The sequence below is a fragment of the Drosophila virilis genome, chromosome 2 (genome assembly GCF_030788295.1).
Source record: "Drosophila virilis strain 15010-1051.87 chromosome 2, Dvir_AGI_RSII-ME, whole genome shotgun sequence".
Taxonomy (NCBI): domain Eukaryota; kingdom Metazoa; phylum Arthropoda; class Insecta; order Diptera; family Drosophilidae; genus Drosophila; species Drosophila virilis.
In genome coordinates this window covers 30,072,070-30,094,776 of record NC_091544.1, presented here as the reverse complement: position 1 = coordinate 30,094,776, position 22,707 = coordinate 30,072,070, and the positions used below count along the sequence as shown (strand labels likewise).

At 36.6% G+C, this 22,707-nt stretch overlaps 1 protein-coding gene across 1 annotated transcript in view; it reads left to right on the top strand.

Moving 5' to 3' along the window:
- Positions 1-19,361, top strand: part of Nlg3 (Neuroligin 3) — a 90,777-nt gene extending 71,416 nt beyond the window's left edge. Inside the window, exons 5-13 of the mRNA XM_002056403.4 lie at positions 6,410-6,631; positions 8,052-8,249; positions 8,328-8,720; positions 9,593-9,629; positions 12,566-12,778; positions 15,007-15,145; positions 15,223-15,374; positions 15,459-15,571; positions 16,161-19,361. Coding sequence (XP_002056439.2) covers positions 6,410-6,631; positions 8,052-8,249; positions 8,328-8,720; positions 9,593-9,629; positions 12,566-12,778; positions 15,007-15,145; positions 15,223-15,374; positions 15,459-15,571; positions 16,161-17,287 — 2,594 coding nt within the window. The 3' untranslated portion in view covers positions 17,288-19,361. The remainder of the gene's footprint in view (positions 1-6,409; positions 6,632-8,051; positions 8,250-8,327; positions 8,721-9,592; positions 9,630-12,565; positions 12,779-15,006; positions 15,146-15,222; positions 15,375-15,458; positions 15,572-16,160) is intronic.
- The last annotated feature ends 3,346 nt before the right edge of the window (positions 19,362-22,707 follow it).

Genomic DNA, 22,707 nt, shown 5'->3' with positions numbered 1-22,707 from the left:
CAAGCCAGAAGCGTCGAACCTTAAATCGAAGACATAAAAAACGAAGCGCGCTGAAAACGCGCAATTTATTAAATCGATAAAAATAAAAAATATTTTTAGAGTTTCAATTTCTTTTTTCTTGTTTTACTGTGAGTCTTTTTGTGTAGTCAACAAATATGTTGTACCAGCACTTAAAGTCAACCTGTGGCGCTTGAATAAAATATGGCCCGACCTCAAATTGCAGCTACGGTAGTACTTCAATAGTAGAGAATCTCAAAAGGAATGATGAGAAATTCAAAAAAATTCCGATCATATTTTAAATACACTATATATCTTAAAACTATTTTCAATAACTATCACAAATCAGGGCTTAGGTAATATTAAATTTTAGATGCGTAATTTAGCGCCTTCTATTCCTCCATTATAACACCTTACTGCATGACTTCGGATAAGGTAGAAAGGTTGCCTTAGTACTATAGAATTAATACTAATAAAACTAAAAATTAAAATGGCTAGATTCCTAAAAAGGTTTGCATACAAATAAGATTTTGAATCTTTATTTATCTAATAACTATATGATTGTTAATTGATACTGTCAAGGTTATCATGACTTTTCCTTTAAAAATAGAAAAGAAATTAGAAAATTAATGCATTTATAATGCAAAAACAGCCTGATTCCAGCAAACCACTCAAAAACTAACAATCTACGTCAAATTTTATTAGCATAACTATAAAGTTGATTGCTCCTGCCCCATACTTTATAAAATTCCCGCTACTCTGATTGTGAATGGTTCAACCGTCGCCATATTTCACTGTAGCACAAGAGTCGAAACTAAACTTGCGGCGTAACGAAATGAGTTTTCGACCAAATAACATAAAATGAAATGGGCTAGATTTCTTGAGAACTGTGGCCGCATCGCCTCGAAGCCAACAATCGAGTAGAACTATGAATGGGTTTCAGTTCTCTCGAGTTGGATATCAAGGAGCCCAGCCAGACAGCCAATGACAAAGCACAGCTGGGGCAAGGAAAGACAATGACTTAAGGATATTGATTTCACCTAGTTTCGTATTGTAAATGCCTGCCAGGCAGCCTTTGACTGAGCTACATGCTTCTTGTCTCGCATATCTTACTGTATATTTGTGAAAGTGTGTGTGTGTATGTTTGTGTGTGTGTGTGCAAGTGAAAAAAAAAACAATTGAAAGTTTTAAGACCAATGAAAATAGCACAAAATCAATAGCAAATTTCTAAAAGAAATTGTTGTGTTATTTCTAACTATTTTCCTTAAAAAAAGGTTAAACTTATTCTCAGGAAAAACTACAAAAATTAATGGAATCAAGTGTTTGACAGGTTTAATAAAAAATACTTTACGTTTGCTTACTTACAACTCTTTAAATTTATTTTTAATTCTTTACTGGTCTTCTCTTAATTGATCTACAATAAACGTTTTCCAGCAATTATACTATTTTCTATGAGAGAATACTGCAAAGAAATCGATTGATTGTGTAGTTAAATTTTATAAAAGATTCTTATTTTCTTTTTTTTTTTTACATTTTTGGGTGCCTGGTGCGTGATGCTTAACAAATTTGGGTACTAATAAACAAAAATATATGCTAAATTAAATATTAAAGAAAAATAAATATAAAAAAGAAAAAATGAATTATATCGTAAGTAAAAATAATTAATATGTATTTATATGGCTCCGTTTGAACATTCACTTATTCGTTAATATCCTTGAAGAGTGTATTACATTTTCTCATAAAAAGTTTAACGCATAGAAAGAGACATCTCCGACTGCAAAAAGTATATATATTGCAGATAAGCTTCAACAGTCGAGTCGATATAGCCATGTCGTCGCCCGTCTATCTGTCTCTCAGTTTTAAGGCCATTGTCTCGAAGCATTACTTTTCTTCGTCTTTTTGTTGCAGGCACCGGGCCACTTTATCATATGGTTACCATAGGCATTACGGTTAAAATGTAGGTTCTTGTATGGACAAGTCTTTTGATTATTAAAATATCTTGAACAAGCTCGGCATTTGCGAGCTTCACTATCCTCACACACGTGAGAGACACAGTTAAAGGACATTAACTTTCATATTTATTAAAAAAGTTAAAAAAAAAATTCTATAATATTTCATTTTCAACTTCTTTAGAATGTTTTAATATTTTTCCATTCACATGAATTAAAATTTGGCGAGTAATATTTAATACCTAAAAGTAACATCAAGAAATGTAATTAAATATTTTGTTAGCTTGACTTTAAATTTGCCATTTGCGCTGCATATATAGACCTCAAAAATATATATTCAGTTGCACTCATTAAAGTCTTCCAGGAATTATTTTCACACAGACACACATACACACACCCCCATCCCACTGTCAGCGTTTCCCGAAAAGCCTACGTTTATGTGGGCTTTAGGCCTTGGCCCTATGCGCATGCAGATTGTAGCCACAAAATATGATTAAATTTATGCGAGCCGAGGCGTAACATGAAAACTGTTGACTGCTGCAAAGAAACATGCCCCAGGCGGCACGAGCGGCACACAGCAAAAAGGGTGCAAGTTTAGGCAGCTGAAGCCTGCCACTTGCCACTTGCCACTTGCCACTTGCCACGTGGCAGTGTCTTCATTTCGGCACTCAGTGCTGAGATTTAACCCGCGCTGCAAATAAATGACAAAAGGGTAAACGGCAAACTAGCTGCTACAGGGTGGTAGATGGGCTTAAGGGTTCCTCTGGGCTGAGAGGCGTGGCAGAGAGCAAGCGTGCATGTGAATTAAAACATGTTCGAGTTATTAACATGCCCCGAAAGTCGCATTAGTTTTTGCCAGTTACAGCGCTTGTCTTCGCATTTGTTATGACACCCCACATCAGGCCAAGCAACATGCAGCACGTACATAAAATTTGTTTCTATTTATTTGCACAAAATATTTACATTTGCTAAAATTATGCGCCAAACTAGTTGGGTCGGGGCGGAACGGGGCGTGGCAAAGCAACTATTTTACAAGTTTTTAGGCAACATAAAAGACAGTTGTCGCTGCCTTATGCGAAAGCGGCTGGCGGGTTGGGCGGTTATGGACGTTCGCTCGGGAGGCGTGGACCCAGGTTTTTGTATGTCTGCTGACTTTTCGGGACTGCCATAAAGTTCTTTGGTTAAGTAGCACCCCCGGGTGCAGCGACATGCAAACAGCAACAGAACAGACGTCGCCAGGCTTGTCATGCCCCGCCCTGTTGAAATGCTATCAAAAGTTTTTTGCCTGGGCTTACATTCTACTTCTTCTTATTTTTAGTTTTTGATGGTGTACAAGACAAGTTTTAAATGCTGTTTGCATGTTGCGCGGTTGCTAAGCCTTTTCGGCCCCACAAATTACTCTAATTTCGCGCCTCATTTGTGAGGCACTGCAAATTATTTATTTACAATACCAAAAGAGAAGCAAATTACACTGTAAGAGCGAAATCGTTTAAAAAAGTGTTTAACTGCTAACAATTTGCAATAAATAGGCAAATGTATCAAAAACCTGACGCTTATATTTATAATATTTATTTTAATAGAAGTTAGATAGAAGTTATTATTATTAATTATTGAACTTACACAGAAAATTAAAAAGCCATAAAAACATTAACAAAACATATAACAAAAATATATCTAATTATTTTTTATTATGAATATTATTATTATTATTATTATTTTATGTATATATATATAAGTATATGGCACATATTTATACATTTATATATATATATATATTTATATAACCATTTAAGTTTTATCTTAATCTGACGAAACACATAAATTTTTAAAAATTTTAAGGTGGAAAGGTAACTTTTCAGATAAATTTTTCAATTTCCAATTTCGGCTGTCATTTATATGTAAAGTTTTGCCAAAGCCCTGTAATTTTGTGGCTTTAAATTAGGGCATGTGTGTAGGTGTATGTGTGTGAGCATTGGCTTAAACATAGCCATTAACTTTACACCTCGCTAGAACTGACGACTGACAGGAACAGCAGCAGCAGGTCGTGAATGAAACTCATTGAATTAGCGCCATGCGAGGTGTGAATGTGACTTTGTGCGAGGAGCTGACTTTAAATAGATATTGACATTGCTGAGATGCGACTATAAGCGAGATGGTGCAAGAGAGAAAGAGAGTGAGAGAGAGAGAGATAGAGATAGAAGGAAACAGCGAGAGAGAGGGAGAGAAAAGGGTAGCAAGAGAGAGTGAGAAATTGAGCCAGTTAAGCAAGTTTGATGTGGCAAGTTGGGCTTGTGGCATTCATTGTCTGTGACTCGTGTCATGCCTGACGCTATTTATAAAAGTCACTGACACAGTAACTTGCTTTTGCCGCTGCCTGACCCGCCTCTAAGCGGAGTATGGTGCTCGTTTTGCCACTTCTAATACACAAGATCCACACCCACACACTCACACACACACAAACAACTCTTTTTCCGCTTTGATAAGCAAGTTCTTTTGTTCCAGTGTATATGCTATGAACACACAAAAAAAGGATGAAAAACTGAGAGGAGAAAAAACACAGTTTTATATGTGGGCACGAAAGAATTCATGGCTCATATTCCTTTTGTTTTTTTTTTTTCTCTTGTTGTTGTGGCCTTTGTTCGAGCTTGCCATGTGGCAAGGCTCTGGCTGCTACTGCTGACTCGTGCAGATACATGCACTCAGATACATGCGATATGGATATGTATCTGCCAAAGATGCAGCAATGCACTAGATACTCCTCGCCCTGTGTGCGGGTGTGTATCTTTGATGAATGCATTTTGAGTGCAATTTCGTATTTTTAGTTGCATAAAACTTGAAGTAAGTAGAGCAGCTTTAAAATCTATGTAGGGCTTAGCTTGGCAAGACTTGTCTTTGCCAATCTGGGGTGTTTGACTATCAATATGCCAAACATGTACATATAAAACAAGTAAGAGTTTCTAGTCGGGAGCTCCTGACTAGAGGATACCCTGAACCCTCTTCTTCCAACATCAAATGCATATATATATTCTATTTTAGAAGCTATATGGCAAGTTCGGTGACTCTAGCTTTTATTATTTACCGAAATTGCCCAAAAAACAGGATATCGATATCGATTGCTTGGAAACGGAGTAAGCTATCGATTATCGGAAATAAACTCGATCTGATTCGAATAACATTTAAAATCAAATCAAATCAAACTGATCAATATATTCAAAAATAAGTGTTTTCCTTAAGCAAATGCTAACCTTAATATCGATTTATCATATCTATATGAAACACATTTAGAAAAAATTTATCGCAAAGTTCAAACAGTCAAATTTCATCAAATTTTTCAATGCTCTGACTGTGTATTTTGGTGTAAATCAGTACCTTTTTAACTCTACAAAGCGAGAGCCTGAGTTGGCATTGAGGGGTATTTACAAGGGTGTGCATATTAACAATGGTGGGGGAATTGAGAAAATGGCCTAAAGCTCTTAGGTATTTCAATAATTCGCTTCTTAGGTATCAAAAATCTGTATCTTATTTGCTTAGTTTTCGTTTCTTTAACATTTTTCCTTGAATATATGTACCTATAATATACATAAAACTACTGTCAATTTCTTATTTGCGCTTAACAATAATTATTTATTATTATTAAAAATTGAATATGCATATTACAAATAGTTTATAATTGATATTGATTGTCGACTGAGATTCTCATTGCTAAACGTCTCCTTTTGTTAATATAAAGTGATATTAGTTTTATTTGATCAGTTTTATTTGACTTAGCTGAACTTTTTCGTAGATAGCTGTTAAACTTTAAGCACTTAAGTCCTTACCTTTGCCCAACTCTACCTGCTTCTAATACCCACGCTCATATAACTACACAACCTTTTTACAGTTCGAACAGAGTTGGCAGCATTGATTTTGTTTTGTCGGCCCGAAAGTGTACAAATGTGCTGAGCTCAGACACGTGCCGCAGGTTAGGGTACGACCTGCGTTGACTTTTCGGATCGGCACTCAAAAAGAGTTGTTTTCCAGTAATTTGCCTATTTTGGGCTTAGAAGCTCATTTGCCTTGGGATTGCAGCAAACAAATCCAAGCCAGGGCCTTGTTTGCCTTGATTCTAAGACGCTTGACAGGCAATTGGTTTTTTACTCCTAAGACATTCAGGTCAATGCTGATTAATAGCCAACATGAAGTTTGTATTCAAGCTGAAATTTTGCAGTAAAGCATTTAAATGCAAATTGAAAACCTTGCGAAAAATCAAAGCTCAACATTAGGCTCGATGGCAGCCATAAAATGCAGGCACCATTACGAACTGTCTGCACCGCAGGCGACCTCAGTTAAAACACATTTAATTTATATTTTTTACCCCTTTTTTGGATCCAAAAACAATTGAACCGAAAACTCAGCCGATATCTGCAATTGAAAACATATTCTACAATTTTTTTTTTTTTCCTTTTTATCAAATTATTTTCTAGTGGGCTCCCGGGACGCCACGAGCAGTGGCAGCTCCACGAGTGGCAACTCTGGCAGCTCTTCATCCACTACATCGAATGGTGGCCCGGCCAAGTATCCGGTGCTGGTATTTGTGCATGGCGAATCGTATGAGTGGAACAGCGGCAATCCATATGATGGCTCTGTGCTGGCCAGCTATGGACAAATATTGGTGGTAACCATAAATTATCGCCTCGGAGTGCTTGGTAAGTGCTCGCACACACTCAAATGCTAATGCTAATTGATATGCTGCCCTCATTGTACACAAGCAAGTGCTGCGAAACGAGCCAAACGCTTGCAACGTGTCCAATGGCCGATTCGCTTTTAAGCCAGTGCAGCAACGGCTGCACTTCCGTTCAACAGCAGCAACAACAACGACAACAACAACAACAACAGCAACCAAAGCAACAGCATCAACAGAAACGTGGCAAATGCCCATTCCATAATCTAACTAATTTAGTTAGCATCCAATGAAAAAGTATATGCAGCACAGTGGAACTAGCTGCATTAAAAATTAATACTAGATAAACTATAAATATAACTATTGACTTATATAAAACAATAAACATAAAAAATAAAACATTTGAAAACTACATCTAAAGTTAAATATATGAAATTAAAATTCATTGAAATTAAAATACAAAAATATTTTTTATTATAAATAACAAACAAAAAACATGTTTAAAAGAATGCAGATTTTAACTTAATAATTTTTTCATAAATGGCACTAATAAAAATAATAAAAATTAATAAACATAAAGAATTTCTTATCTCAATAACAATTAAAAAAACATTCAAACGCAGAATTTGGCGTCAATGAAATAAATAACTTATGTTCTACCTAATTTTCACATTTTTTACAAGTCAGTTTCTTTATAATAATAAATTTACAATTAAATTTTAAGTTAAGATTATTGCAAATATTTTTTATATAATTTGTGTGTATATTTTCCTTATATTTTCTTATGTTTAGAAATATTAAATATTTATATATAAATAAAACAAATAAATTTAAAAAATATAATTTAATATTCCATATTTATATTAATATTGATTTTGTATATTTAATTATGTAAAATATATAGTTTTCAGTTTAATGTACAATTGGAAATATATATTTTTTTAAAATTTGTATTTTGTAAATAGACAATCATAAAAGTAACAACTACTGCAGGCAGCTAGTTTAATGTACATCGAAAATGTAGCTCTTTCGACTAAACCTTAATTTAATTGCATTCCAACATTTCGTAACGCAACAATTCGCGTATTTTCTGCCCATGGTAAAATTTCAAATGCACACCAAATTAGTGTGACCTCATTTAGAAGCAATGCCTGCGACTGCCGCCGGCACACCCCGCCCTTCTCTCTTCATCATGGTATTGCTGCTGCGGAAACGGAAGTGCTGACATCATGATTTGTACGCGTGACTGTACACATTTTCACAAGTGTTGCGCCCATGTGTCTGACATTTTAAATAGTAGAAAAATCGCTGAGCCGCCATTCTCGATTAAATTTTCATTTGCTGGTGCTGTCGCTGTTGCTGCCGTTGCTGCTGTTGCTGCTGCCACTCATCGATGCGCAAGAAAATGCTGATGAATTATGCGGCATGGCCGCAACTATTTTCAGGATTTTTGAATGCCAACACGGATCGCTATTCAAAGCTGCCCGCTAATTACGGCCTGATGGACATCATTGCGGCCCTTCACTGGCTAAAGGAGAACATTGCGTCCTTTGGTGGGGATCCGAATAGCATAACACTCGCCGGACACGGCACTGGTGCAGCCTGTGTGCATTTTCTGATTTCATCCATGGCCGTGCCGGAGGGTAAGTGTGCAGAATAATAGAAAAAACTACATACCACAATTCACATTTCCATTCATGATTTAAAATTATAATTATAAGGTCTGCTTTTTAATCGGGCCATGCTTATGTCTGGCTCGGGCCTAGCGCCCTGGTCCTTGGTCAGCAATCCCGCCAAGTACGCTGCCATTGTGGCACATCACGTGAACTGCGCCTCGGACCTGCCACATGCTCATCTGATGAAGTGCCTGCGCGAGAAGACACTCGAGCAGCTCCTCAGTGTGCCCATAAGAGCGCCAGAATTTGGTTTCGCCTTTGGGCCTAGCATCGATGGCGTTGTCATTGATGGCGGCGACTATGTGCCGCCACGCCCTGGCTCCCCCGCCGCCCAGGCCCAGGCGCAGGCTTCAACCGCCGCCGGCAATGGGCTGGGTGGCGAGGCGGGCATCGCTGCAGCTGGCGGCTGGGGCACGCCCGGTCAACTGGAGAATATTGGTGAGTGAAAAATGTAAACGCTTTCAAGTTGTAAGGTATTTTGAATCGGTGAGTGCTTTGGTCACACCTGAATGAAGGAAATTGTCGCCAATTTTAATAAATGTATCAAAAAGATGTAGAGAAGTCTTAAAACTTAAATTTGCGTCTGAGCTGCTAGCATGAATTGTTTACTCGATTAACCAATACAATGTTTAAAATTTGGATCATACTTTAGCTCCTACTAACCATTTATTCAGAATTCTTAAAATAAATAATACACAGACATTAATGAAACCTTTTTTTAAATATTAGATGTTTAATAATTGGCATTTAAAATAATAATAGCCATAAAGTCAAGCTCCAGCAATGTATATCTGTCCGTGCGATTTATGAATCCATGAGAGCTAGGTATACGAGTATTCGCATTTGGATATTAATAATAATAAACAACTCCCTCTGTTTTTCCAAAGTCCATAAATATTGCTTATCACCCAGGTGTTTAAATAAACAGAATTGTATATCAAATTTGAATTTATTGAAATGTTTTAAAATTTTAAATATCTATCACATTTCACGTAAGCTTTAAATTTACCGCAATAAGCATTAATTTGTGTATGTTTTTTTTAGTAAGTGTATTTAAGCTTCGGCCAGCTGAAGATCATCAAATTGCTTACCTTAAATTTGCACTTAAAATATATTAATATTTCTGTCAATTTTCTTTTTTTCATCCATCGACCCGGCTGCGATGCTGCTGATGTCACTTACGACGACGACGACTTGCACTTGTGAACTGCCATGTTTGTTGACGCCATTAACACACACACACACATTCATACACGCATGCACACATGTGCGCATTCACGTGTGTGTGTTGGCGTTTTTAATTAATGCAGTATTAATGAGAAAAACAGCCATTAACAAGTTGTCAAGGTAAGTTTTTTGCGGTTTGGCGCTGCGCAGCCTACCCAGCCGCTGTTTAATTATTTTTGCCTTAACCCGTACAAGCCACACACACACTCACACACACATAGCTACAAACTGAGCTGCTGCTCAAAAGTATGCAATGTAATTAATTTAAAGTTTCGACTTTGCCGAGTTTTGCGTGCTGTTCAAAGATTTTATCTCGCCGCGGCAAACATTCAAAATGGCGTCAGCTTAGGCAGCGATAAGCTTAGAGCTTACACCATGTTGACCATACTGTAACGCACAAACACAAACACACACACACACACACACACACAGACACACACACACACACACACACACACACACACACACACACACACACACACACACACACTAACAACACGCCTATACGCTTTGTTATTAATTTATGCACATTAACCACGCAAATGCGCGACTCCATTTTGCAATACAATTACAACCTGCTGGGTAGAGGGGCATCAACTGAGATTGGGCTGCAATGTGGTAGCTTGTGGGCGTGGCCTATTGTTTTTGGCACCGTCACTTGATTTATGCACTTTGTACTATGCCATTAGGCATTGTTAATATATATTATTAACAGCTAATTAGCTGCGATTTCATAATTAATGCGCCATTTGCGCCACTATGAGGCGAAATTTATAATTGGAAATTGGTTAAAAAAACAACAAATAGTAGTACAATGAAATAATAAATAAGCCGAGCTATGTTTAATAAATCCGAAAAGCAAATAATGCTTAAGCGAGGCAAACAATTTAGCTTATACAAAAAGGGTTAGGAGTGATATGAAAGGCAATGTATAAGGAGGAGTACATACAAATATTTTAGCTATAGACTATAAAATAACACTAAAATAATATAATATTATAATATATAACATAAAATAATAAAATAGAATAGAATATAATAGAATATAAATTTTTTAAAAACATATAAAAGTTGACAGCCCCGTTTAAGTATACTAAAAATAAACAAAATCATGATAGAAATGAAAATGAAATATAATAATACAATTCTTATGCTCCTCATAGGGGTGTTAACCTTATGGGAGTGTCTGTTAAAAAAATTTTGACTACATATTTGTCAAATAGTATACATACAACGTTAGTATGTATATGCATATTTATTATCAATTAACTTGAATAAGGCTTAAACAGTTCAGCGAGTAAGCTTAATTTATTTCAATGGATTAATTGAAAATAATATGCGGATTAGTAATTGTCTGTAGATAATCTAAGAAAAATAAGAGATCAGTCTATTTAGACATATATATATTGGCTTATACTAAGAATCAAAACTTAGAATCAAAACTTAGACCTGAAGCCAGCTAACCCATAAACTTATAAATAAGGGCTTATAGTGTTCTACTAAATTAAAGTTCAAAAACAAAACAATTGTTAATAAAGTAATTGAAAATAATAATTACGAAGAAACATAAACATAAACGAGCATTGCTTAATGATTGCTTATGTGTAATAATAAACAATGCAATGCAATATCTGAAGTGCTGCCTCAAAGAGTTAGCAAAGAAAAATCAGTTTCATTTAAAAGCAAGCTACCTGCTGGGAATTGATGCTGCAGTTTAAGAATCTAGAATGAAGAAGAGCAGCTAGTTTTAACTAGAATGGTACTTGTTACCGTACATTTATATATGTACTTATATGAACGCATCTAGCATAGCCACACTTGAGATCTGCTGAGCTGCAGTTTGCCAGTTGATGCGCCTGCCAGCTACTGCAACTGCTGCTATTGGCCGTTAAGCGAAAAAGTATTTCATTCTTTCGCTCAGCGCTTTGTAGCTGTCAGTGCCCAAGAGGCTATTAGTCACAAGTTACGTAAGGAGCATAAATATTGCTTTGTGCACATTTAGAAGCAATTTGCTTTGAGGCCAAGGCAACCCCACCTTCAGACATGCACACAAGCACACACAGATACCAAAGGAGACACACACAGACATGCTTGCTCAATACTTTGAAAAGGAATTGCATTAACATATGCAAAAAGAACAACTTTCTGGCACTACATAAAATGCAATCCAAACCCAAAAAGTAGCCAACCAAATATCCACCCAACAACAAGCAGAAGCAAAGCAATAACTATTTTATCTATGCAGAAAAGCAGAGTTAAATTTTTAAGTGCAACTTGGCAAATATTGAAGTGCAACGCTTGAAACAAACAAATTTTTCGACTAGCTCTTGAGTTATCATGTTTGTCAAGAGTTTTTGTTTGACTTGCGGCACAGCTAAAGTTCAGCTCTGCTGCAATGTTTTTTTGTGGCTGGGCTTAATGCTGCTGGACAGTTAAGCTATACTGGGTAAACTGTTTTGACAATATTCTGTAATCAGTTTCGTATACAAATAAGTGAGAATGTTGAGGTTGGTTTTTAAGTAAGTTTTATTGAAGATAGCTCCCTTATAAAGGGTGCCTAATATAAAGAGTGGCAACAATTTATTCAGTTTCCATTTTAATACGTTATTAAGCACAAGCTGTGCACCTTAAACTGGTAGCCTACAAATTTATAAACCAAATATTATTGCATATAACTGCAGGGTGAAATTATATTCGGGTTTTTCTTTGTGGAGGATTTAACTATAGGAATTCAACTAGTACTCCAAATCGCCTACTCTTTAACTAGAAACGACATAGCAAATTCGCCACTAGACTCGAGTATAATCAAACACTTCCCTCGAATCCATATATCCTCTGTTCTACTTGGTAACAGCAAATGATTTAACAACACTTACAAACTATTCAACATAACTAATAAAGACCTCGGCCAGGTCATTTCTGTAAGGCCAACCCCAAATATGGCTTTAGTTTATGGGCAACTCAACAAGATACTCAAAACCTACAAGGAAAAAGTACAAATTGGGTATCCATAAGATGCAGATACACGTACTTACGCACTTATTGCTCATTTGCAGATACGACCTGATGGCTGGCGTGACACGTGCCGAATCCTTTTTCAGCTTCAATTCCGGCGACGTGCAATATGGCATCGAGGCAGATCGACGCTCCAGAATTTTAAAGGCCTACGTACGCAACACGTACACATTCCATTTGAACGAGATATTCGCGACGATTGTCAATGAATACACGGACTGGGAGAGACCGGTGCAGCATCCAATTAATATCCGGTGAGTAATTGCGTTTGCTCCACGTTAAGCCCAGTTATTGTTGTTGTTGACCCCCCCCTCCCCCTCACAATCCACCCCACCCAACCCATCGTGCCAAGAACGACCTGCGGCTGTGATTGTGCGCCGCGCCCAAATAAATATTTCGTTCTTAATTAAATGCGAGCTGCTATGTTCCTTACCTTCACATCGAGCTGGGAACAGTGGCTGGTGGCGAGGGATTTTTCAATTAAAGCGGCTTAAATGAATCTTGATTTCAATCTTATGCCAAATAAAATGCAAATTTTTTTGCTGCTGCCATTCTGAAACTCTACCTGTCCCACTGTCAGTCTTCACAAATAATGACCAAGAGTCGATGCCCAATATTCAATGCTCAATTCAATTTGTATAGCATGTGCACCCCGGTTTCTCTTTAACTTCACATGTGCAATCATAAATGATTTGCTTTTGATTTTTATCAATATTTATGTTTGCATCTAGGCCAAAATGCACACAACAACAACAACAATTGTATGCAATAATTGTATTGCATTTGCATTTACTCTATTTATATATTTTATATATGGTATTTCTTGAATTTTTGATAAAATCACGAGCTCCTTGCATGAATAATTTAAGCAGTATACATATATTTGCCTAAATTCAATATAAGTAAAAAGAATTTGAGACATACAGCGGAGCCCACGTTGTATACTTAATGTGTGTTCTTTTTTTCCATAACCCCCACCCCACCGCCCATCTACCGCTGACTGTCCCAGTTATGCAAAAGCTGTTGTGCAAACGTGCGTTAAGTTGCCTGCATTGAAGCAGCAAACGGTTCACGGTTGATCTCTGACAGACTGCGAGTGGGTCTGGGGATGAGTGGGTGGCTGGGTGATGGGTGGGTGGTTGCTGGCCCCTATCAAAGAGAGTCGTGCGCATATTTCAAATAGATTTGATAGAAAGTCAGTGCTGAATACAATCAACGTAAATATTTATAAAGGCAAGTCTAGCCTTTTCAAAATGCGCGCCACGTGGCCAGACTAAGGAGTTGAATTCTTAATGCCATATCTATTTTCGCTTAAATAAAAATAATGATTCAAAATACTAAAAATAATAACAATAATAATAATAATAATAAAAATAAAAATAATAATAATAAAAATAAAATAAAAGTGATAATAATAACAAGATTAATAATAGTTAAAATTATAAATGTGAAATATATTGTATTTTAAAATAAATACAAAAATATTCTAAAAATTATAAAAAATTTAACACCAAAGGAAAAAGTAGAATATAAAAACACACTAAAATAATACAATGTATCAAACTTAAAAAAAAAAAAAAAACAAAAACAAAATGAAATTCTAAAAGTATATAATTTTTCTCAGGGCAAATGCGAAAAATTAAGCAGTTCAATTTTATAAAAAAATAAATTTATTAATAAATAAAAATGATTAAAAGTACAATTAATTTTAAATATTTTGTTGCATAATTGAATTATATAAGGTATTTGAAATTGCAAAAAACTATTTATGTTTACTTACATAAACTTTGTGGCGTGTCAGGCGGAAAATTGCTATCGAACGCTGAATTCCGACTTAAAAAAGCAAAAATAAAAATTTGTATTTCACTTAGACAAGGTTCAGTGCATTTCAAGAGGCGCTCGTTTGGCAGCGGCAACAACAAAATTTGCTGTCACTGACAAAGAAAAATGTTTATTTTTTAAACATAGTTTTATGGCTGGCATATAAAATATTATGCAGCGAAATAGCAGGATACTAGACTCTTGCTTGTCACTGCAGCTAGAGAGATACGTATGCAAATGTGGCAAATGGTTTTTATTCAAATTTAGCGACAGTGCATTTTAAATGCATAAAGAAAAAACACCATGCAAAAAAAAGTCGAAAAACTTACAAAGGCAGCTAAAAAAAAAGAAAACCAAATGACAGCAAATCAGACGCAAAGGAATATTTTCCTAAATAGGCTTAACTAACGTTGAACTAACTTGAAGGCAGCCGCTTGGAGGCTGCTTTAGCGTGAGGGGTGTGCTCCCCATCGGACAGGAAATAAATTCAGAGTGCGTTTAAAGTGGCACTGAAAGTGGCGTGTTAGTTGCGCACTTGAATGCAACACGATGCGGCAAATAGCCATAACATTTTTACAACGAAAAATTGTTATATTATTTTAATACTTGCCTCTTTTGGTCTCACTCAAACTGTGTCGCTCTCTCCCTCATTGGCCTGCAGCGATGAAACCCTGGAGGCTTTGAGTGATGCCCAGGTGGTGGCACCAGCAGCACAAACTGTGGACTTACATTCGGCGGATCATCGCAATTCGTATCTATATGTATTTGACTATCAGACGCGCTTCGGTGATTATCCACAGGTGAGTTTAAGGATACCCGAAAATATCTTTGTTGCTCAGTTGTTCAGACCACAACCTGTTGATTTAACACTTTACAGCGTCAGGGCTGCATTCATGGCGAGGATTTACCTTATATCTTTGGGGCACCACTCGTCGGTGGCTTAAATCATTTCACTCGTAACTATACAAAAACCGAAATCAGTCTATCAGAGGTCGTTATGTTTTACTGGTCTAACTTTGTGCGCTCTGGGTAAGTGTTCATTGGTTCTGCGTTCTCCATTGACCTCAACTGTGCATGTACTCATCTATGCCACAATTTACGCACACAACATAGCAATCCAAACGAGCAAATGGAAGCCGACCACGGCAGCCGACAGGAACGCAGTCGCTACAAGACCATCGAATGGACGGCCTACGAGAGTATTCACAAAAAGTATTTGAACTTTGGTAAGTGTTAGTAAACGAAACAAAATGATAGATCTATAAAACAAATAGCTTAAGTGGGCTAACCCATGAGCTTTTAAAATAAGCAGACTGAGTACACTCGTTTAATAAAAATAGTTCATCAACTGTTGAAAGAAAGAAAAACTTTTTTATTGTTTTAAAATTTGATCAAATTAACTAATGATAGCTGTATGCAGGAGATGTAGTTCATCTGCTGTTGGACTGATTCAATGTTCTAAAATATAATTCCAGTTATCAGTTATCATTTTAATGTCTAATTAAAAGTGCATTTAATGATATGATCTAGTTCTTTGTTAACCTCAATATATAATATGAAGCAGTGCAAACTCTGATTTTTATCCAAATAAACTAGTTCTCCAACTAAGCGAACCTGTGCGCAAAAGAATCCCTTGTACTATATTCTATTACTTTAACTAGACAATTGGTTTGATATTAGACTAAATTCTTATTTAAATCTTTGATACATGCATAAATTATTAAATATATTTAATAAAATATATTGAATTAGTGCAATTGTGAGCTAGTTCCAATTTAAAAAATTTAATTACGCCCATCTCCTTTCGCCATGCAGACACCAAGCCGAAACTAAAGAATCACTATCGGGCCCATCGCCTCTCCTTCTGGCTGAATCTAATACCCGACCTGCACAAGCCAGGCGGCGACAATGTGCCCGCTGCACATCATCAGCTGCATGACGACGACGATGTGGACAATAACATTGCCAGCGATGCTTCCGTGAAGCCCCTCAATCCCTCCTACACGTCCCGCGGCGCCAATGCAGCGGCCATGGGCAACTATACGATATTCACGAACCAGGTGTTCTCGCTACTGAACCTGAGTTCACCATCGTCTTCGCTGCAGCGCAATGGCACACGCTACGGCGGCGGTAAAATCTATCCAGATGATATGCTGGATGCAGAGCATGCGGGCGGTGCGGCTAGTGCTTCCCAAGATAGCGATGGCTTTGCCGCCTACTCCACGGCGTTGAGTGTGACCATAGCCATTGGCTGCTCGCTGCTGATACTCAATGTGCTTATCTTTGCGGGCGTCTACTATCAGCGGGACAAGACGCGGCTGAACGAGCCGCGCCCACAGTCCAAGCTGAAGCGGCAGGAAAATGGCCAGATGCCCAACAACATATGCGGCGATCTGGAAACTCTGACCATACACGCGAAAAGCGATCCAGCTACCATATTGTCGCATCATCATGCCATGCAGCATCATCAACTGCCGCCGCCAGAATTTGCGGACATACCGCATCGTGCACCGCCGCCGCCCAAGCACATGAAATCCTCGATGCAGGATGCGGGCCAGGGTGCGGTTGGTGGAATGCTGCCGCCGCCACATGCGTTGCAAGTGCTGGGCAATCCATGCGGCACGCTGACCAAAAAGAGCTGCATGAAGCAAACGCAGGCAGCACAGGCGCAACAACATTCTCCCGCCCAGCAGCAACACCAGCAACAGCCGCACGGGGTGACGCATCAGCAACATATGCAGAATCATCATAATCAAAGCATGACCACGGTGCTGACCACGGCCAGCGGCCTGATACCAGTGCCCACGCCACCCACAGTGCCCGTAATTGTGGCCACCACAACGCAGCAGCACTCTCAGCAGCAGCAGCAACAGTCGCAGCAGCAGCAGCAGCAACAACAGCAGCAGCAACAACATCCGCTGATGGATGAGCTGCGTGTGTGACATTAATTGACGGTGCGTTTCAAATGTGATCTATAGGTAAAGATCCCTTAGCGCACAGTCCACAAAACTGTTTCAAACTGCGTGTGTGTTCGTGTGTGAGAGTGTATGAGAGTGTGTGTGAGTGATTGTATGTCTGCCTGCTGTTAGGTCAGTCAACTGTGTTACATTTACTAACAGAGTTTGCTTTACCTTTGCTGCCCGCTGTGAATGTAAATCCACATATGTTAAATAGTTAATTTTAACATGAAATTTTATTGTATATAATCAAAGTGAGGCTAAGTTTAGATATTATCACTGCTAAGATAAAAAGCAAATAATTTAAAAACTCGACAACATGTTGTATGCCTGAGTTGGATTTTAATTTATTTACTTTATCATTATTTAAATTAAATACAGTTCTATCTAGGACCAACTCAAAGTCAGAGAAACTTACTAAAATGTTGTGTTTATTCGACAAACGTTCACAACTTGTAGCGAAAAAAATATTATAAAAAATATATATATGTATGTATAAAACCGATATAAATGTTATTCTTCCAAAGACTGAATTCAAATTGTGTATTTGTGTAAATAATAAAAAGTCTAGCTATACAACAACTAACCCGAAAACAATTTTGATTCAAATAGCATAAAATATACGCAAAAATACATTTGCAAAATAAAACTAATAAATTGATATATTTTGCTGTTTTTATATAATGTACATGTAACTGTTACTATGGGTTTGAACATTTTTTGGGTATTGCTTAAAATTTGAAACCCTTCTCGAAAGCCGCTTTGAAAAACCTATGTAGCCAAATCCAATAGCAAAAACCTAAAAACCTTTGCAAAGTCAGAACTGTTAGGGTGAGAAAAAGAATGGTATTGTTAATGGTAATCCTGCAGCTACTTTGTTATGTGCATAACTAAACTAAATAAATATTTATATAGCGATTAACATTAAATGAAAATACTATATATATAAAACAAAAATAAAACAAAAATAAGCGCATTAACAGGTAAGAGAGCGCTTAACTAGCAGATGCCCTGCATCCAAATCTGAAAACTTTATAGGTAAAATTCTAGATTCTAATTCCACAAAGCTAATTAAAACTATGATTAGTTTAACCCTATTAAAAGAATTTTTTATTTATGATTTTTTTTGCCGTTCGCATTTTGTTGGAAAACATGCATTACGAATGTCAAACATATAGCATTTAAAAATCGACATACCTGAGTTTGAACAGGTCAGGCAACCCCTTAACATATGCTCATGGCCACAGGGTATGGCAACAAAATAAAAAGCGAAAACAAATGAAAACTGCATATAGTTAAAAATTCAATTAGTACGAGAGTGTATAAGCGCGAAAACATACCAAATAAATTGTTCAGTTTTTAATTTTAAGCACCCTATTTACTAGTAAATGTCGAAAATGTAATTAAAAATGAAAACGAGTTGCGAAAGTGCGCAATAGAGCAGTTCATTAAAATGAAACAGTGCGAAAATTACAACAGTTAAATTTGCATTCATGTAAAAAATAATTGTAAATTATATAACATCAAACAACAAATAAATACAGACAGAAAAGCAACAACATATTCAGAGGCAGTAAAAATAAATAATATAGTAAATGAAATGATTATGTTAAACTCTATAGCTCCATAGCTTATGTGTATGCCTATATATATATACTTATATATATAATTGTAATGATGTAAAACTAGAATACATATAGCAAACAACAAGAAATACCAGAAAAAATACCGAAATATATATATGTGCATATTTATAGTGTGCTGGATAATTGAACAGGAGAGAAAAACCAAAACCATATAATTACAACATGAATTAATAAAATTTTATTGCATTAGAAATGTGTACGAGTGAAAAAAGCGCGAAACAGTTCACGAAAGTCTCAAACAAAAAACGTAAAGAAAAGCAAGAGAAATAGAACAAAAATTAAAAAAAAAAATAAAAATAAAAAACAAATAAAACAAACTGGTAAAAAACTGTTTAACAAACATTTGTAAAACAAACAGAAAACGCGCATTCCAGATGGAAAGCAAAAATTTAAATACTAATAAAGTTATAAAAATGTCAAAAGAATATATAAAATACTCTATTTTATTTTACGATAAATTTTTAGCATTTTTTTTCAAAGGATTTAAAGAAGTTTCTTAAAGCACTGCCCAAAAAAAAGTGCTGTCGACGCAAAAATACAAAGTACGCAAAAGCGCCTGGCAAATGCTTGCATAAAAGATGGCTATAACGAGGACTTTAAGAGGCAGTTAAGGCGCCGGATCAATGGCATGCGATGGATGTATGCGTGCTTATGCGAAACAAATATGGCTGCACACACACACAGTCATGCACAGCTGTTAACCAAATATGCTGATGGCTTGGCAACTACATAAAAGAACTCCAAGTCTTATAATGCTCACATTGATACGTAAAGACAGCGAACGATAGATAAAAGCTGAATACACATACTCACACACACACACACACACACACACACAGACAAAAAAAAACCATTGAAAATAGATTTATTATGCAAATTTGCCAAAGCATAAGTGAATACATGCCAGACGACTCTTTTGAATATACCCTGTAATCAATAAAAGTGTGTGGAAAGGGCAGTTCTGCTAATAAATGTAATAGAGGGTGGCATATCAAGCCTCAGAAAGTATTAATGCATATAAAAAACTATCATTAGGGATCTTTCGAGGCCATTTATACTCTATTCGTTTGTCCAATCTTATTCAACTATGAACGTACTAACCAAAGTAAGAAAGTTTGATATGCAATAATTTCCTGACTTTTTCTGAAAAACCAAAAAAAGGTTGGGCTTAAGGATATAAATTTTGCATTTCTCAAAGATAATTACATTAAAAGATGTGTATAAACGTACTTATTGGGTATCTCTTAGTCGAACAATCACAGCACACGTCGCACTCGCTTGTTTTATAGCGTGCATGGTGCAAGGCTTAACTGCTTAATTTGTAAAAACAAAAAAATAGCAGGCAAGTTAAGAGCGGGCGTGGCTTTAGTCTATTCTAAATGTTTGCCCTTGCCAAACAGGGTGGTGTATGGGGGGTGTATGGGTCTGTGGGCCGTCTGGAAGTGTGCTCTATGTAAAGCTTGCATAATTCACACGCGTAATTGAATAAAAACATTTCGGCTAAAATGCTGGCAGCATCGTTAGCCGCTTTCTAACCATTTTCTTATTTGGCTTAAGATTTGCGTGATTTTTATTAGTTGCGATTTGTAGCCCGGGTAAATCCAATAAGCGTAAGATACACGCGCACACATGAGCTGGATGTAGGAAAAAGGCAACGAACTATGAAGCAGAGCAGGCATTGAGCCAAGGAACTGCTAGCTGGAAACTTGGCACATAATCCCTTTAAATGTCTACAGCCAGCAAAGGGAACGTGCAGGGTTTTATTTCAACAAAAGTTTCGTACTTTTGTAGTTTTTGCATGTGTTGTGTTTCGTTTATATTGCACAGCACCAGCAGGGGCATCAGTAATGGGCGTGGCATGCTGTGAGTGGGCGGCCGGCTGCCACATGCTGTGCTTAATTTATTAGCACAAGCTTGAAAATTAAATAATAAAAGCCCTTGCAAGTGGCTCTGTGTGAATAGAAATTATCACTTTTAATGTTGCCAAAAAGGTCACGACTCAACAGAGTTTTAGGGGCCAAACAGGCGAACGGGAGGGCCAAGGGCCGTTTAGCTGGGCGTGGCGCCAGGAAAGGGTAACGCTTAGCGTCGAAAGTTGCTAATTTATGTTGCCAAATCTGTTGGAAATTGCTTTATACGCTAATAAAAGTATTTGCAAAGCAAGCAACTCAATTGAAGGTGAGTAAGACTTAAGCACAGCTAAAATAAACTTCATGTTAACTTCGACCCGGCACATTTCGAGTAAAAGGATAACGTAATTTATTTATGCACTTAAAAAAGGTAAATATCATTACACACAATGCGAATCTAATGAATAAACATTTTTAACTAGTTATTGGTTTAAGAAAAATAGTTTTTAAATTACAATTCACGTTTCACACTACGCTGTACAATTAAGAAGTCGAAAAATTTTCTTACAGTGCATGGCTTAGCAATGTACAATACAATAAGCATTTGACTTGTACCATGCAATAAACCAAGAAAGTAGTAGACAGAATACAACCTTTAAATTCGGTATATTATCATGAATCTAATTTATAAGCATTATTGTTTAGTTAGGGCGTTTAGCAGCTAACCTTCCAAGAGTTCTTATTACTATGCTTGTTGTTACCAACATACGAAAAAGTATTTCACGCTAAACTCCATGGCAACGACTTTTGTCCAGTTCAAAACTTTTTAGCACATTTCATTTTATTGCACATCAGCGATAATCCAAGCCGAAATTGAGTGCACGGTTCCGCAGAAGAAATCCAATTTGAAGTGGGAAAAAAATACCCACCGAATCCCACACAAATTCATGCTGAAAAAATATAAAAAAAAAAAGTCCTAGCGCAAATTTAAAAATTCCGAACAATTTGCACAACTTTTGGGTGCTGCAGTGGAAAAACTAGATGTATAAAAAAGTTTAATAGAACTCATAGCATTGAATCGCCAACGTTTTACACATTAAACCACTTTGAACGACAAACTTTATTTCCAGCAATTAGTTTGTATTATTTTTTGCAGCTCACTTTTAGTAATATTTTTATGTTTTTTCTTCTTATTCTGGCCGTATTTGTATTTGTTGCTACATTTTGCAACTTTTCAAATATTTATATACGTTTTTTCCACAGTCAGGTGCTGTTTGCTGCGCCGAAACCAGAAAACCATACGAGTTCGTGCTCTTCGCTCTTTGAATGCCGTACAAAGTTTTATTAGTTGTTGACCAATATCTCTGGCTGTTGAGTTCTGTGCACTGCGAAAAAATACGCCTGGCCAAAGGAAACTTTCTGCTTTGTCTCCACGCTGCTAAAATACTTTTGCCATATAACAAATACACGTTTATTACGCCACACTACTCACCCACAATTCGTAAATCCAATTGGAAAAACTTTTCAACTCGTATCATGTCATGTTGTGAACGCAAAGCTTAAGACTCTGATTTTTAGTAACTTGGATATATCTTAACACCAAGTTGGGGCTTCACATAAATCGTGTTATTCCCCTGCCCTGTGCAGCAGAACTAATTAGCGGGAATCGCGGCAGTTGAATATATAAATATTTTCTTTACTTTTGTGTGTGTATATCAAAATAATACTATAAAACTATTAATTTATAAACATATGTGGTATGGATACATGCATGTACTTACATATGTATGTCCTCTCATACCAAACGCAGATCCAGACAAAACTTTCTATGTGAATCTTACATATGTGTTCTGTCCGGCGGATTGCAAAGAGTTTAATTAAACATATGCATGTGAATGTCTGACTGTGT